The sequence below is a fragment of the Carassius gibelio genome, chromosome B17 (assembly GCF_023724105.1).
Source record: "Carassius gibelio isolate Cgi1373 ecotype wild population from Czech Republic chromosome B17, carGib1.2-hapl.c, whole genome shotgun sequence".
Classification (NCBI taxonomy): Eukaryota; Metazoa; Chordata; class Actinopteri; order Cypriniformes; family Cyprinidae; genus Carassius; species Carassius gibelio.
In genome coordinates, this window is record NC_068412.1 from 4,566,556 (window position 1) to 4,585,224 (window position 18,669).

General features: G+C 37.7%; 1 protein-coding gene across 4 annotated transcripts in view; it reads left to right on the forward strand.

The window, feature by feature from the left end:
• The first annotated feature begins 2,217 nt into the window (after positions 1-2,217).
• fermt2 (FERM domain containing kindlin 2) overlaps positions 2,218-18,669 on the forward strand; it is a 47,058-nt gene continuing 30,606 nt past the window's right edge. For 2 of the 4 annotated variants that reach the window (XM_052579787.1, XM_052579788.1), the window contains exons 1-3: positions 2,225-2,433; positions 3,440-3,597; positions 14,812-15,045. In XM_052579787.1, the coding sequence (XP_052435747.1) occupies positions 3,441-3,597; positions 14,812-15,045 (391 nt within the window). In that variant the 5' untranslated portion in view covers positions 2,225-2,433; position 3,440. Of the gene's footprint in view, positions 2,434-3,439; positions 3,598-14,811; positions 15,046-18,669 lie in introns of all 4 variants that reach the window. The other 2 variants (XM_052579789.1, XM_052579790.1) reach the window with 2 other exon arrangements.

Consider the following 18,669-nt stretch of genomic DNA (forward strand, 5'->3'; position numbering starts at 1 on the left):
GTGGAAATGTAGATCATTTGGGAATAATCTCAAAACTTGTGAATAATGTGAGTTCAACACACATGAGCTTAAGTGTATACGAAGGCGTTTTAAATCAGATTTCTAGCAGTTTTGGACCTGTAACTGGAGAGACCCATGAGAGAGTGTGTCCACTAGAGGGCAGCCATCCTTGGACAGTTTACCTCTGATCCTCCAGCCAGTGAATCTGCTTCAGCTCACAGTATCTGCTCTCCCCATGTCTGGAGATACAATCATTCTTATATTTAATTTACTACATAAATAATAATAGCATTAACAGAAACCACAGCTATTTTGCACCATTTGATAAATAATCCTCAGCATTACAAGCACACTTTTAGGGACAATTCCACGATTTCAATGTAAAAATGACTAATTTAAGTTGTAATGTGTGTAATAGTTTCCACCACAGCTCTCTCTCTCTCTCTCTCTCTCTCACACACACACACACACACACACACAGAGAGAGAGAGAGAGACACCTCTTCTTGTGAAGCTCTTCCCATCCTCTTCATTCCCTGCTCTGCACCACAGACTGTTGTTTACACAGTAATTAAAACACAGCCTAAAAAAGGCAATGACTCTCCTGCCAGACACAGAGGAGAGAGGGAGAGAGAGAGAGAGGTTATAAATTGTTGTGATGCAGTCCAGGACTCAGCACAGATTCCTGCTCCAGAGTTCAGGAGAAGCTGGACTTCAGCTCTGTTCGACTTATTCAATGTTCAAATGCATTTTAATCAAAACATTATACTTTTTTTTTCTCTCTCACATCTGAAATAGCATGTAGGTTTTATGTCAGATGGACAGCTGTAAAATACCGTATAATATCAATATTAACTGACTGACAGAAGCAACTTCACATGATGATCTTAGATCTATAGTAAACATGAGATCAGATGAGCAGGGAAAGAGAATAGAGAGATGGATACTAAATATTTCACTAGTAAAATAACTTATAGTCGATCATACAGATATCTTACAACATTTCTTCCCCATAAAAGGTGTTTAGGATCCCTGTAGTCATGATATTCCAGATGGCCTGTTAACTCTTATTTACTCTCAAGCTGTGAAGCTATAATTCAACATCAGTGCTGTGTTTATAAGCTACTGTTAACTGATTACTATCAGTGATGACAATCATTAAACACAGTTAACCCGTTCAGTTCGTGATTTCAAAGAAAGGATAAATAGCTAGGCTGCTTCAATTAGGAGAAAGTGAACTAATGACTGGAAAAGCAGAACACTTTACAAGAATGTTAAGCGAAGTTCCCATTAAGAGATTAATGTTTTCTGAACGGTCAAAACAGTTTTATTAATTTATTTTTATGTGAACGTCATTTAATAATTTTGCTAACATGATGGGAACGTTACTTTAAAATGTTCTCAAAACATTCTGCAACAAGCTACTCACATTAAAAATGTTAGGTGAATGTCCAACTAAAACATTTAGAAAAGAAGAAGAAGAAAAAAAACCTTGCATGAATGATAAAGTTTTTGTGCTTGAGAACGATTTAAGAATGATTGAAGTGAACTGGAAAAGCAGAATGCTTTAAAGATCTACTCTAGAAAATTCACAGCCTCCAAAGATATTTTCTAAGAACGTTTTGATAAAGTTATGGAAACGTTATTTCTGAATGCTCCCTGAACGTTCAAAACAACGTCTATTTTATGTTTTTGTGTGAACGTTTCGCAGGCATCATGAGGATGTTAGGCTTCTTTTGAATCTGAAACAATAGCATTAAAAATGTTGGGTGAGCGTAAAACTAAAACATTTCAGAAATAAAAAATATATATAGCCTACTTAATTAACTATTGTAAAAAAGAGGCATGTTTTGTACCTCTAAGAACGGTTAGAACTGCAGTAAAGGGCAGAGAACGCCTGGCCAATGTTCTGATAAGGTTCCTGTTAGCTACATTTACTTTAATTTGCATTTAATTTGTTCTTTTTTGAATTTCACACATTTACAGGAAGGTATGATAGTGTTCTCAACGATATACGGGTTCTTTCTGAAAACAGTTACAACGAAAAGGAAGCAAAGAGCTTTGCTGGTTTCTAACGATATAATTTAAATTAAATAATAATAATAAAAATACCTGACGTCAGTATTTATCAAGAACACGTCATGAAGTGATGATGGAAAGCGCGAGCCGATCCGCGTGAGTGACGTTATCTGAGGGCGGGGGGAGGGAGAGAGAGAGAGAGAGAGAGAGAGAGAGAGCGAGCGAGCCCACTGGACTCCATTAACACAGAACCTTTCAGGAGGTCCGCCGCTGGACTTTGGCGATTTTTCTTTTTTTGGGAACGTTCCTCATGATAGGATTAAACACGCGGTCGAAAGACAGAAAGCACGTCGCCTGTTGAAGTTTTGGGGAATAAAGTGGTGTTTTGCGGATTTGTTTCGGCGGATTTGTGAAGGTTAGTGAACGCTATGATTTCACCCAGGCTCTCAGGATTTGTCTGGCGCAACTCTGAATAAAAATCTCCCAGTTGCGCTCCTCAAACCCTGCTGCTCACTTGGCTTCGATAACGTGTGCTCGTATTCAACCAAAAAGCGAGCAAACCGTAACTTTCTCCGTCATTTCGGTGTGTTTTCTCTCATTGACCTGGCTGTCTGTATTGAGTTGGCGTGTGGAGCGGGGCTGCTGACGTCACCGGAGCCCCAGCTCAGAGTTTGACCGTTAGTCGCTCGAGCTACAGGTCTAACTTCACTAAACCTCCAGTGTGACATTCTGTTGTGACTTATTAAATTAGGATTTAACAACGTGTTCAGTCCACACAGGCTTCTAGAAATAATAGACATTTGGATTATTTTGATTACGTTAAAAAATACAACTAACACAATAAAAACATAAAAAACATGATTTGTGAAAAAAAAAACGGATTTATCTGTTTTTGCAAACAAACTATTCATAATTATTCTAATGTATGATGCCTAATATTTAATTATTCTAATAACATTATCAATTCCTTCAGAGCTAAAGAGTATGTATGTATTTTCAAATTTGCACCTTTTTGATTGCTAACTATTGTCTGCAATGCTGTTAGCTCATAAAGTAGTGTGCTGCCTGCCCGGAGAGCATCATAAGTGCACTCTGTAGTGTCCAAAATGTTGTCTATGTGGGAAGCTGACTAGTTTTTGAGATCTGTCTTTTCAAAGCACTCTTAAAAGGGAACTTAAGTTACTTGCCTGAGATCTGGTGTGAGCTAGTAGTTGCATATTTGATGGTCTTGTGTTTGTTGTGTTGTTTTTATGTGTTTGCTGTCTTAGTTCTGGCTGGTTCTGTTTTATATGTTGTTCTTTTGGAAAGCACCTTGGTCAGCATGAGTTATTTTAAATTTGCCATACAAAACAAGCTTTGATTTTGATGTAGCCTGTAGGCCACTAGTTGCTGAATTTGACCGATCATAATGGTTTCTGTAGGATGGCGTTGGATGGTATACGGATGCCGGACGGCTGCTACGCGGATGGGACCTGGGAGCTGAAGATGAACGTCACTGACCTCAACAGGGACGTGTCTCTCAGAGTCACCGGGGAGATCCACATCGGCGGTGTGATGCTCAAACTCGTGGAGAAACTCGGTACGTACACGGTTTCCACCCTTCAGGATTAGTCTGTGGTCTCAGATGACCACGCTTACACCGCTCCCATTGACTCAGGGTTGATTAATCACTGGAAACTGAGTAATATTACACAGATTCAACTACAATCATCATACACTGAATTCAGGTGAATTTAATGTGAAGTTAGTGATCCCTGGTGCTCTGTAGTCCGTTTTCTTTCATTATTTATAATAATAAACCAATACATATAAAAAAATAAAAAAAAATGAAAAGCTTATGATTTTTTTTAAAATGAAAAACCTTAATGGTTGATTGCTAATTATTCCCTTTGCTTTTTTACACGAGTGTGCTTGTGTCAGAGATTGAGACCAATTTATTTTGGTCAGAAACGAGGGTTTGGGATGATATTAAATGTACCATAGTCTGCTTCCTCGCTGTTCATCCTTGTTGTTTAGAGCTCCAGAACAAATCAGCCTTTGTTTCTGTGCTCGTCCCACTCCATGAAGACGGGGTCATATGAAGGAAGATGGAGAACACATGTCTGCTGATTCTCCCTCGTCAAGCCATCGCTGTATTAGCAGCTACAGTCTTGTTTGTGAAACACTGAGATGAGACGACTCCTAAAGTGTTGTGTGAACTGTCAGCTGTGCCTGCTGTTGTTTTCTTCTTCGCTGGTGACTGTGGCACGCCAGGATCTCCTGCGGCTCTACCTTCATCTTTAAACCATGTAAAAAACAGCTTTGTGTGAGAACTCATCCAGGATCTAGTTAGCCGTGCATCAACCCTGTAAACTCTTCAGGAATGTGTAGTGGCGCTATGGGAGAGAGCTTGTGCTAGTTTACAGCACATGTCAGCTGCTAACCCCTCAGAGAGAGACACTCAAACATCATTTCTTCAGGCGTGCTGCTGGAGATTCCTGCTTGGATACAAAATGTTGTCGTACTCCTCTCCTGTCCACTTCACTACTGTCTTTTGGTTGAGGAGAAATGCTGTCTGTTGGCTCATTAAACCAACAGGGGTACAGTTTGTAGAATTAGAAAACCTATGATCCACAAATGCCCCATTCACCCCCTGGGTGTTTCTTTATTATATATTTTGCCTTCAGCTGCCATTGTGTGCGTAAGCACATCTTTCTGATTCTGATTTCATTAGGAGCGCAGTGCTCTTTGCTCTGTTTAACTCTTTGCTCACTTTTGACCCTTTTCAATTATTTAAGTCAGGCTTTACAGGGTTAAACAGCTCAGTGGTTGAGTGGGTTCTTGGATGCTTTGAGCTCTCTGGATGCCAAATACCATACAGATAATGTGCACATGTGTTTATTTTCTCCTGTGACATATTGTGGGATCTGTGAGAGGAAAGCCATGCCGATCATGACCGGGTTAACGAACTCAAAACCATTGCAGTTTGTCTTTCTCTTGAGCTGTTTTCTTTGAATCTTTCCCTTCATCCTGCTGTAACATTGCATCTTTAAGAACAGGTGCCTCTAAATTGTTCTCGGGTGACGTCGTCATCTTATCGTGAGCTCTGTGATCGCTGGAAAGCAGTCGAATGACTTGTGTTTTGCCCTTGTGACCTGTCTGTCCTGCTTTATGAAGACAAAGATGCCATACGTCTCTGGTGTTCATGATCCTTCTGTGTCATGAAATCCATTCTGTACCTTTGACATGATACGCCTGTCCTGCTCTTCCTTTCTTTCATGTTTGAAGTACAGACGTCTGTCGTTCGGTCTGTGCTGTTCTTTGGAACTAAGAGTGTATGCAAACCTCAGTCGAATCCATCTCAAATTAACCTTTGAAATGAAATGTTGCTGTTTAGTTAAAGTAACACAGTAGAACACAATGCTGCTCTGTCCAGTTCATTTGTGCTGCTGAGCACTTTTCAGACTCTCTAAATGTACCTCAGGATCACTTACAACATGCATTAAACACAAAAGTGTGACATGTTCACTTTGACATTTGTGCAGTTCTTAATAATGTTTGTTTCAGACAAGTTAAATGAACTTCCTTCACTCACTGAGTTGCCAAAATGAGCCTATAACTAAGAGAAGTCCTTAGCACAGCTATATTCCAGAAGTCAACGCTTTTTCATTTTGACAATTGATATTATAGAGTGACGACTGATATTTAGGCCTATATAATTTAATTTCTGTATCTGGTATACTGTTATAAAAATCTCATTTATTTACTTTGCAAGCATCAGAATGTCATCATATAAATATCAACATCTGCACCAAGTGTCATATTGTTTGCTCAGTTTGAGTCTCTGAATAAAGTTGAGTTTTCTTTATTTTTTTCTAATGTTTTGATAAAAGTAAACCAAGTGAGAAACCGTGGTGAACAGAGATCTGTAATAATACACATCCGACTTCTCTTATGTTCACGCTGGCTTTGATTCTGTAAAAATTATAAAGGTCTGCATCGATGGTTTCATGAAGAACCTTTACTTCCACAGAAGGATCTTTATAGTAGAACAAGGATGGTTCTATTATTGAAATGTTTAGTATATCCGTCCATGTTCATCTCGTCTCTGTCCTGTATCGATAGGCTTTAGATCTAATGGGATAAATCAGTAATGCCAGGAAAGCACTCTCTCATTGATTACAGCGCTCATTCCCTGAAGCAGCGTCTCAGCAGATTTGGTTTAATAAATGATGCTCAGGGGCCGTGACCCAAACCCTTCAGTTCTGCCAGAAAGAGCAGTATATTCCTCCGGTTCAGGCTGATTTGATTCAGTTGTGCCTGCTGCGTGCTCTCATTTTGACTCGATGTGTGTGAAAGATGAATAAGAGAGTCAGATTTCATTGAGACTGATAACCCCTGACAGTGTGTTTAATGTTGACATTTTAGGTGTTTCTGATAATTACTCAAATTACAGTCTTTATTAATATAAATAATGATAATAATACAAATAAATAAGAAATCATATTCTTAAGGTAAGCATTTACATCACATGTCTCTAAAGCACACATTGGTGTTGACGGACTGTCCATGTAAAGTACATTTTATTAAGGTTTTAATCATACTCATGGCATCAAAATAATGAATATCGTTTTCAGTATTTTTGTCTCATTTTCCAGTCTAAACATCCCTTGAAAGTAGACAATTCACTGAGTTTATGCTTAAAACAAGAATAGATATCTGTCCGTGGGGCATCAACACTTTACCTTAAGTTAAATTTGTCTAACTGTTGGCAAATATTTGTTCTTTTATTCATAATTTCATTCAATTTAGAAAACAAGACTTATCTTATGTTGTTATCTTATGCCTTTTTGTAATTTTTATACATTTATACCAGAAAAAGCCATAAAAACAATCAATTAATAAAATATTAATCCTTTTTAAGATATAATGAAATGCATTTACATATTCTAGTTAAGCAGTTATTTTAAGTTCTTTTATTGTTTTTTGCTTTGTAAAATGAAGTTAAAAGTAACTGTAGTTACTGTAGTTAAATAAAACTAAAGTATAAAAGTTTTTGCTTAAAATAAAAAGAATTTGAACCAAAATAAAATATAAATAAACTTGTTTATTTCAGCAGCTACTTGCCAAAGCAACATTTCTCATTTTCATTGTTTTACTTGATATACTAAAATAATAACAAAGTATTATCATTATCAAGTATTATTATTATTAATACATTAATAGAAATATTTATAAAGTGATTGGAAAAGCACAACAAAATTACAAAAACTTTAATTATGAAATTATAATAATATTTTATAATAGCACATTGTGTGCTCCCTAGACATTTAGAGAACAAATTGATATATTTTGTTCTTTTGATTTATTATTTTCTTTCATTGATCTGTAAAAGGACTTGAAAAGTCTTGAATTTAACTTCTCCCAGCCTGCTGAACTCATTTAATATGTGGTCTGAAACAGACACAGTCAGCAACCCACCTGCACTTCATATTGAAAATGATCGTTTCTCTCCATCAGACAAAACTCAGAGTCATGTTTGAGAGAATATAGCGACATGAGGCACGGCCTTCATTCCTTTTCCTTTCGCAGTGCTGTTCAAATCATGATGTTTCTTGTGAGTAAGAGGACACATCATAAATGGAGCGGGGAAACATTTAGTGCAGACTCCGTGGCAAACGCTAACAGTGTAAGAATCTGCAGTGTGAGAGCTGGCCAAGAGAAACCCTGCCCTCTTAAGGCAGTGAAGAAACACACACTCCTGGCGAAGGGAGCGTGTATTATTAGAGTGGGAAACAGAAACCCTAAAAAGTAAGCCAGCTCAGAGTGACATCATTGGGAAGGTCAAGAACAGACTTTTCTGTGAGGCCTCTTGACCAAACCGTCATTTGTTCCAGACGTCTGGTTCGTCATGAGGGAAGCGCTGATCCGGACTCTCTGCTGTAGGAGGGGTTTTAATGCATGTCGAGCTCAGTTTGGTGACGTGGGGGTCCTCTGGCAAACAGGAAATGACTTCAAACGTTTGGCTCGTTCCCTGGATGTTGCCATCATCCTGATGTTTTCTGCTGCTGCTCACAGACTCTTTCATTGTTTTCAGATGTTTATTATTATTCGGGAGCATTTACTGACTAAATTCAGTATGAAATAGTATAGTTTTTTCCTGGTAAGTATAATTCCAAGTTTACCCTGGTAAAGTAAAGAATGCTTCTGTCCTGTACTGTCCTAATGTGATCATGGCAGATCTACAGCGAGAGGAATGTGGAGACTGCAAGGAAATGCTCATGATTTATCAGAGGATGCTTCACTTCCGCTCTCATTTTCTCCCCTTTCCTTCCTCAAATCAAGACATTTGTGGATTTTTTGGCCTGTCCTGCTACACCTGCTGTGTGTGTGTGTGTGTGTGTGTGTGTGTGTGTGTGTATGTATATATATATATATGAACTTTTATTTATTATTGCAATTATTTACCATTTTAAGTTTAAAATATATATATTTTTCTTTGTTCAGCTTTCATCTTGATCCACTTTTGAGTCATAGGAGCCTAGAAAACTATCATCTTATCTAATGTATAATATAATAGATAAATAATATACACTGAATGAATATAAAATGTATATAATTTAATTTTCATTAATTATAAATGCAGTTTTGTATTTGTAATTTGATTTAAATTATTGCCATAATACTAAAATATATATATTTATTTATATATATATATATATATATATATATATATATATATATATATATATAATATTTATTTGTAAAATTAAGAAATATAGACAAGCTAAATGCAACAAGCTTGGCATTGCACAAGTGTTATTATTAATGAAAAGCCAGGACCGTTAAATATATATATATATATTTATGTAATAAATTGTTAAATTTTACCTAAATTCCTAAAAAAATTTTATTCGACCGCAGCGTGACCGGATTGCACGCGTCTTTTACGTCCCTCTCTAGATTGACATTCATCATAATTCCTCTCTCACGGGAGACACTTCAAAGATTTTACACACTCAAAGTTATCAAGACCGTTGTGAAAGGTAGTCAGTGGAAGTACAGTGTGTCAGAACTCATAAGTGTTATCGTGACTACTCCATATACAAGCAAAACATGAGAGCTTGAATCATTAAAGTTCCAGAACTCGACTGTCTTTCGTCACATCCTTGTCTTTATTTTTCATATTGCCTGTGCATAATTTTGCTGGCTTCTGCAGCACATCACACTATAAATAAACACAAAATTGCTTACTTTATGTCCTCCTGCACAGCGTGGACCATTTATCATAGTGCTCACTGCTCTCAAATGTTGGTCTGGAGCCCTGCTAACCTAAACTTCTCATTTGCACTTACATATTGTTGCTCTTTGTTAGTTTTGCTTCTATTGTCCTCCTTTGTATATTGCTTTGGATAAAAGCATCTGCTAAATGTAAATGTTATATATATATATTTACTAGAATGTTGGCCATTTTGCTAATTCTAGTGGATTTTAACAAATGAGGTTGGTGTTAATGTTAAAGGTACAGGGCAAATTAAATTGTTTACTAGTTTGTTTTTATTTGTATTTATTTTTTTAGTTGTTGAATGCTGAGTGCAGCTTATGCATTTGTGCAGCTCTGTTGGTCTTCAAGGCTCTGTAATTGTCTAATCTATGATACAGGAAGTAGTTACTGTAAGAAGCAGCCCTACCCAGCACAGAGCTTTCCTGTTGCATTGATCAAATCTAGCTGTGATTTAATGTTTTAGGCTTGATTACTTACACTGAAGCCCTCTGGGAAGGGAAACCGCTCTACGCCTGCTTTCAAGGCTGCTCTTAGAAGCTTGATAATTTCAGCATCATGTGTGGAAATGTATGACCAGCACAAAAACCCAGTTGTGTCCAGTTTTACTGTACTTTACATTCAAGTGAACATTCATCGTTTGTTTAATTGTAGTGTATTGTGCCATTCACAAATGTAGTTTATAGTCATTAATGAAAAAAAGGAAGCTGTATTCTTAAAGCAGCTTCACACTGTTTTTGATCGGGACCGAAGCACAGGAAGTGTGTTTGTGATTTGTAGGGCGTTTTCACACATGTCCGTGTGTTCATGCGTCTCTCTGCAGTACAGTTAAATGCGTCCTATTACTTAGCATGGATTCAGTTTGTTCCAGCATTACGTCATCTGCTGGCAGGCTGTATTTTTAGCCAAGAAATGCAATTGGCTGGCAGCTAATTAAATTCCAGCCCTCTGTTTAGCCTGTTTGATGGATGGTCAATGAATGGCTGTTCTTCCAGCACTCCGTCTGATAGCAGGGCAGGACCGGGGCGGGACGACCAATCACCGTCCAGCTGAGGAGGGAATTCACTGGGGATCCTCTGGAAAAAGTGTGTGTGTGTGTGTGTGTGCATGAGTTTATTCCATGGCACAGTGTTTTAATGACTCATGTGTGGATCAAAGATGAAATCATACTAGTCCCAAAAATGGACTGGCATTATTTAATTTAAATCGTTGCGGGATGTTTGGCACAAGCGTGGCCGGATGCTGTTTAGGGCGAGTCCTCGGGCTGCTGTCAAGTGTTTAACTAAGTCACCAGCTGACTGCTCCACCCATAAAGAGATCCATCTGTGTCTGCCTTTATTCCCTTCCCATCACAGGAAAGAAGGAATAAGAACCATGTTTAATACATAGATTTCACTAATATCAGTGCAATCTTTTTGTAGCCTCTCTTTAAATTATAATTGTATCAACAAAATTGATGGAGCCCTACTGTATGTATGTATTGATATAATGATTTCAATATGTTTATTATATAAAACACAAGTATTTTAAACTTTCAGTAATTATTGTTTGTGGGTGAATGTGTGCCACACCCTGTTTAATAATGTAAAGGAACAGATTTTTTTTTAAGGGTCTATGCATTTGTTTTGTATGACACAGAGTATTTATCTATTTTATTTTATTTATATAGGTCTTTGAAACGATCTTGCTAAGTTTTAAATTGGACTTTTACCTGTTATTGTGGTTTATTTTGGGAACTGGTGCTCTAGACTAACATGGTCCTATATGAATACAGGGCTTGACATTAAAGGGGGGGTGAAATGCTATTTCATGCATAATGAGTTTTTTTACACTGTTAAAGAGTTGGATTCCCATGCTAAACATGGACAAAGTTTCAAAATTAAGAATTAAATGAGTTAATTTTTACAGAGCATCAACGGAGTTGTGCAAGTGTTTTGTTTGTTCCCTGCATTTCGAAGATGCTTGTTTTACAAACAAGGCCCAGTTTGACGACGGATTTGCGTATTGTTTATTTCTTAAGGATAATGCAGTCCCAACGAAAAAGGGTCACGATCGTGTGTTGGAACCGCAGGCGGTGAGTAAAACTGCTTAAAATATCTCTGCTTCCTTGTTAGTGCGTCCCCTCCCATCGGAGACCCGAATTCGAGCCCCGCTCGGAGCGAGTCGTTGCTGCTGCTGCTCTCGTTCAGTTTCAGCCTCTGGATCTGATTCTGGATCATAAATAAACGGCTGAATCTGACTGTTAGCCATGGTTTGTTTTGGATGTTTTTTTTCCTCACGGTAATGTCACAGTTTCCAAACGCTCTCAACGCAAAAGCCTACTGGCGCTCGTGATTCTTTAGCTCCGCCCACACGTCACGCCTCCAGGCGCTCGTGTTTTTCCGGGGAAAATCGGTACAGACTATCTTTCTCTTATGAATATAATAAAACTAAAGACTTTTTTGAGTTATGAAGGATGCAGTACTACTCTATAGGTACTCAAGATAAATAGGATATTGAGTGAAAACGAGCATTTCACCCCCCCCCCCCCCCCTTAAATGTACAGGTTGTAGGACCTGCCACTAGAGGGCGCACTACCAAAACAACAATCACGTGGTTTGCTGACGCTAAGAAGGAGCGTGGAATGATGGGATGTGTTGTCTTCTACCCAAACAGCCATCAATCAGACGGAAAGATAAATCATGGATTTAACACAAGTTCAGTTTGTGCGAGTAGATTACATTCAAAGTCAGTGCAAAGACGCGATCAGACTATGGATCAGACGCATCCTCGCGTGGGTCTAGAGACGCGATGACCTGCGTTTGGTGTGTATGCCCCATAACACTAATCTTGTTGATTGTTATAATAGCATACGTTTTCTATAAAGATACGAATCAAAACAACTCACCTGTCGAGTTCGGCATCTCTTTCTAGTTGAAGTTTGTCACGAAGCTACTTCCGCATTTGTCCACGACACCGTTGTCATGTGGTTTCTACGTCAGTAAAGGGGGTAACATAGGGTAACTAATGTAATTGACAGGCGACTGCACTGCCCCGTGTCACTGTTTAGATGGGGATTTTCTCATGATTTACAAGTAGTTGAAAACATTAGAGATATTGTTAGTAATCAGCTGGACAAAATATATAACACTAGCCTAGTGGTTTTTGGATATTTTACTATCTTTCAAATTGTTCCTTTAAGGCTATTTTGGTGGTGTAACTGTAATTATTTCTTAAGCAGTTCATCTCAACTCATCAGTGTTCTGTCAGTTCAAATCAGCATATTGGTGATATTTGGCAACTTAGATTTAATTTCTAGGACACTTTTCACCTTTACAAAGGTCCATTCTTTCCCAACTTCATTGAATGTAAAGTATGTCATCTTTCACGCTAAATTATGTCACGTTTGTTTCTTCTTGTTAAAACCTATGCATGTTTAACTAAGTCTTTCCCATTTAAATTTGGGAACAACTCAGTCAAGTTCTCTTTTTCTTGTCAAGCCCTGAAAAGTGGATTCAGTGAAGCATTGGGCTTTAGTTTATCTTTGATAGGTGGTTTAGTCCTTTTCATCTGGTGAGGAAGTGTAAGTTTATGTAATCTTTAAAGTGCATGCTGGTGCTTCACGCACCTTACTGGCTTATCTTTCTGTGGATCTACAATAAATCCTCAGAAATCATCTACAAGACAGAATGGGAGCATAGAGGACAGTGCTTATTTGTTGGCAATTTCGGGAAGTCTGTTGTCCTGTATTTCCTTGTTCTTCAGAGATGACTGTAGACTGTCACTCGTTGAGTAGTCTTTTCTTCTGTTATGTTGTTATGGAGAAGGACACCACAGTTGGCCAGTGAACGACACACAGTCATTGAAATGCAACCAGTGTGTTTTTTTGTTGTTGTTGGGTGTGGAGGAGAAAAACCCAGTCAGAAAGAGGATTAGAGAGATGTTTGGAGAAATCGATAGTCACATTCATTGTTTTGTCCTGATGAAATAAAGATTACAATCTATATTACAATGCCTTTTTGTTTATTTATTTATTTATTTTTTTCTTAAGCCCATAATCCTTTCAAACCTTTCGGTGTCATCTAGCAAAAACCTAAATCAGTTTCTTTCTGGTTACAGAATATTATATAGCCCTAGTTTCATACCCGCCGTACTTGAGGGAAAAATGTTTCTTAGTTTTTCAACCAAAACATTAAAAACCCCACAGAGGATGAAAGTCCCGGATCCATAGAAAACAGTTGTGTAAAACTACTATGAGTTCAACCAGATTCTTTCATTTAGAGTCTGGTCAGGAAGGGAGATGTAGGCGATCCTTTTTCACAGTCACACACACAAATAATGTGGGGAAACTGTATAGTGGTCTGCTGAGGGGAAACGGTTTCCTTTGTCTGCTCACATGCATACCTGTGTCCTGACATCAGTGATGGAGAGACGCCACTGGTCCAGCTCACATTCACGCAAGCCCCAGGATAGTTTGATTGGGTAATCATTGCACCGCAAGCTCAATGAAAAGGTGAAGCCAGCTGCCAAACACACTCCTCAGTCACTCCTCATGTCACCTTTGTGTGCTCATTGTCAGAGTATGATGGGACTGGTGGGTCGCCATTTTTCAATACGTAATGGTACTGAAATGTTTGAAACTACACTGCGTGCTTTCATGCATTTCACACAGATTTATAATGAGAAGTTAAAATTCACCTCAGGTTTATTTGTGTATTGGGTAAAAGCACCTTTAACAGAAAATATACTAATAAAACTATTAATAAATACTATAAAAGCATCTCATATATATATAAGTTTGAGGGTGTAACTCTTCCAATTGAAGAAATTGTCATTTTTATTGTCATTTTTCTGTCTGTAAAGCAAGCATGAAATACTCATTATTTTACTACGCAGTTCTAGTATAATGGTATTATATGTCTGTTCAATAATAATAATAATAATAATTATTATTATTATTGTTATTATTATTATATAGTAAAGAAATACTTTGACTATGGTCAAAAACGAAAACTGAATTGGACACTTGGAATTAATTTTTTTTTTACCCTTAATTTTGTTTGAATTTTACCTCATGGTATTGACAGTGGTATATGAAATATCAATATTTTTCAAGGTATTATATAGAAAATTCAATTTTCGTGCCACACTGGGCTTTGACTGCCCTCCTGAGCGCCCCAAAACAACCAAACAAACAAGCGCAGAGCCCTGCGTAGTGCTCTCCTGGTGATTATGAGTGGGATTCTTCTGCAGTGCACTTCCTGTGTTGTTTGTGTGTTGTTAGAGGAAAAGCAGGTTTAGAGTATCAGACTCGGGTTACAGTGTGAATGCAGAACAAAGAGCGAGACTTGACCCTGATCCTCTTACTCACACATACAAAGTTCACTTTCACAAACCCATCTGACACTTAACCGTGTTTCCCTCCAGCTGACCTCATTTCCTGCTCCATCGCATTGCCTTGTGTGCAGAGGCCAGCTTTAGCTCTTCTGCTCTTCACCCCTCCCTGTGCCTGTCAGTCTAGTTCCTAACCTTGTGGTATGTGTGTTCATGCAGATGTGAAGAAGGACTGGTCCGATCACGCGCTGTGGTGGGAGAAGAAGAAGACCTGGCTGCTAAAGACGCACTGGACGCTGGATAAATACGGCATTCAGGCCGACGCCAGGCTGCTCTTCACGCCGCAGCACAAGCTGTTACGCCTGCAGCTGCCCAACATGAAGCACATGAGGGTGAAGGTCAACTTCTCTGACCGCGTCTTCAAGGCCGTGTCCGACATCTGCAAAACCTTCAGTGAGTGCTGCTGCCTTCCCTAAAATATTGCTCCACTTCTCCCTAACTCCATTAGCCCTAACTCAATCTCCCCGCTGGTCGTGAAGAACAGTAAGTCTGGATAATTGTGTTATTCAGCGATACATTAGAGTGCATCCAGCCTCCAGTGCTGAGAACAGATGTAGGCTTTAGTGTAGAGATGGGGCTAAATCAGAAAACAGCGACAGATTAAAGACCCCATCAAATGCACTGACAAACCATGTGTTTTCATGTGCTGATGTATTTCCTGTAGAGCAATCTACTTTTTAAAAAGCCAATAGCCTTTAGCTTTGTAACACCCCAGCTAATGTTTGCATACTGTTTTTAAAATGGTACATTATACATATAGCAATAAACATCTGAAATATGCTGGGTTATCAATAGTGATCATCTGATTTGGGTTATAATGGCTTATGTGGAAAGTTATCTTGGACACTGATGATCGATGTAATGCCAATATACATGATATCAATCAGTTTAATGATAATAACACAATATTGCCACACTAGAGTTACTAATTTATCTAAATTATTTTAAAAATCAGTTTGTAAAAAAAAAAAAAAATGTAGTCCTCATTAACCCCTTTGCGTGCAAACATCGCTGACGGCCCCAGTTTATTATTGTTTCACTTTCACAGCACATTAAACATCACTGTCTTACTTCATCTGGACAAACTGTGCATCAATGGAAAGTTTAAAGACTCAAGCTTCGATATTTGACCAATATTTTGATAAAACATTGTTGCAGTGACAGATATTTAGTGATTTATGTCAGGAGTGCAAAATAATAAATCCGTATTATGCCACATTTTGAATAGAAATTCACAACTCACTCATATTCAGTCACGTCAAGAGCGGTTTATTTGTGTTCACATAGACTCACTGAACAGCGTCAATAAGGATTTACAGACCAAAGATGCATATCTGCGGAGATATATGGATATATTTACTGATGTTTACTTCATATTTCTTCAGACAGAATCGTCATTTCTATTCATTTTCCACGGATTTACGCGATCAGATGATAAACAGCCTCTCCCAGCGATCTCTGTGTGCGTGCAGTAGTCACAGCTCGTGCGGTGTGTGACTCAGACTCTGATTGGGTCTTTCAAACGTCAATCTTAGAGTTTCATATCTGGACACCGCCCCATCGTGTCACATGCTTCCTGCACACTTCCTGGTAGTTATATGGCCAAAACAACACTGAAACACCTCTGTACACACGAAATATCCGAATAATAAAGCCGCGATTACGATAGTAAAGCTTGGTATGAGAATTTCTTGAGATCTGGGGCGTTTTTATAAAAAAAATCGAAAATGTACATCGGAAATGCTAACTTGTGCAGCGATGAAAAAGGCTACAAATAACATATTTTTACAACAGTAAACGACCAAATTCCACCCCTGATCGCTAAAGGAAGTTATTATAAACACTCGATCGGGGTCTAAAGTGAGTTTTGAGTAAAAGTGTACTAATAATTTCATAAATTGTCAGATGTAGCTTGATGCTAACGTTAGCACCAATGCTACTAATAGCAGGTGCTTTTCTTCTTCATAATGCATTTTTGTCTCAATAATTCACGTAAGGTCGTAAGAAAATGTTTTGTTGTATTTTTATAGTAAGACTTTTGATAAATAAGGGCTAAATGCAAAGAGAGACTGAAGTGAGATCGCTGCTTTGTTGCTTTGTAAAGCCTGAAAAACCACAATCAAGGCTAATAAAGGTGGAATAAAAACAAAAGAATAATGATAAAAGAATAATGCGGATAATGTGTCATACTTGGCGGAGGTGTGAAAGAACCGTTTGGTGAGAACAATACAATCATGATTCGGGCAGTTTTCAACAGTGAAACATACACAAAGAGCACAGGAAAGTTTACATGTGAGATCTTACAGAGATGACAAGTGCCATAAATCAATCTGATTAACCTTCTCTAAAAACACACATGACATGGCCTTAGAAAATATTTCATAAAATTCACAGTTTTACAGATTCGATTATGAAATTTTTTATGAAGTCTTGGAAGACTTGTGGCCTTAGCTACACTGTGTTTTCAAACTCATTTCCTACATCAACATTTTTTTAAATACATTTAAAACATATGTTTTTAATATTTTTATTTTTGTTTTTATGTTTGAGCTTATATATCTCTATTATCATAACAGTCTGAGTGATTCTGATTCCTGAACAGTAAACTTTAAAGTGTCAGCTTTGTGAACAAAGGTTGATTATGTATCTAGTCAGAAAGAATCATGAGCAGAAACCTTTTTATTTTGGGTATGTAATTTCGGTCTCCATGCCAAAAAAGGGGGGTTACTAGTAAGGGGTTAACAACAAACTAACGAAAAAAATTGCACCACCAAAAAATCTAATTTGCATTTTTAATGTCTTCAATAATTAATGTGAGCGATCTAAATGAACCCGGACATGAACCCATGCTTTAACTGTTGGTCTATATACACATGCATCAGATGTCTTGTTTTGTTCTCAGCATCTCAAACTATGCGTTTCTCTTCATAAGATGCTCACAGGTTGTCTGATTCATCCTGTTGTGCTCTTATTTCATCTGTAAATAAACCTAACACAGAATCTGGCTCACATGATGCTGCTGATGATATTCAGTACTGTGCTGCTTGAGTACTGTGATAATGCCATAGCACCGGGATCTAATAACTGAATTGGTTAAAGGTGTGCTTGAACACATTTCTTGTTTTCTGGTCTTTTGACTGATCTTTATTATTTGTTAAACACACTGATCTGTATTGCGTAGCATAGATAAGACCCAGCATGCCCTTGGACCGCTCCAAATCTTGTTTCATAAACGGTTCTTATCAGTGTAACTGGCTGATGGTAACTTTCCCTTGTCCATATTTAGAAATCATGGCCTTATGAACACTTGCATGTTGAATCTCTTTTGCTGTCAGTATTTGAAAAAAAAAAAAGTATTTCAACCAGAAAATAAGTGACCAGAAAATAAATGACCTCCTCTCACAAATTAATTTTAATTGATCCCAACTCTTGCTCTGTCTAAAACTTTAACACACAAAAATAGCCTGAAATGTTGGTATTTACATTTATTATGTATGTGAATAATTCGGTATGTCAATAGGATTTATTGTTGTAAAAGGCCAAAATAATCATTTTTGTAACTACAACATCTCTGTAACATTTCCAAAGCAGAACATCTAACAATATTTGCCATTTTCAAACCTGAAAAAACAAAAACAATAACAAAGATTGACATGAGAGATGTGTTTGATTCCTCCTAACAATTACAGGTCCTTAATGGTTCGATTTATTTTAGGAGTCAGTACATATACATTGGTAGCATTGATATAGATATTTTTTTTTAGCTAAGACTTTAAAGTTTTTGTCTATATAAAACTGTGTAAGGTAAGTATTGAGACACAGTTAGGCCTGCCGTGATAGTCAATAAATCAATTAATTGCATGAAAAAAAAGAAGCAATTTTTCACGACACGCATTTTTTATTTTTTCATACAAAATTTGGCATGTCATGATGTGGGGTTAGTCTGGAGCGCAGTCTGTGGACAGCCCACGGCAGAAAACACCTCTCCGATGGCACAGATGTCCCGGGAATAAAGAG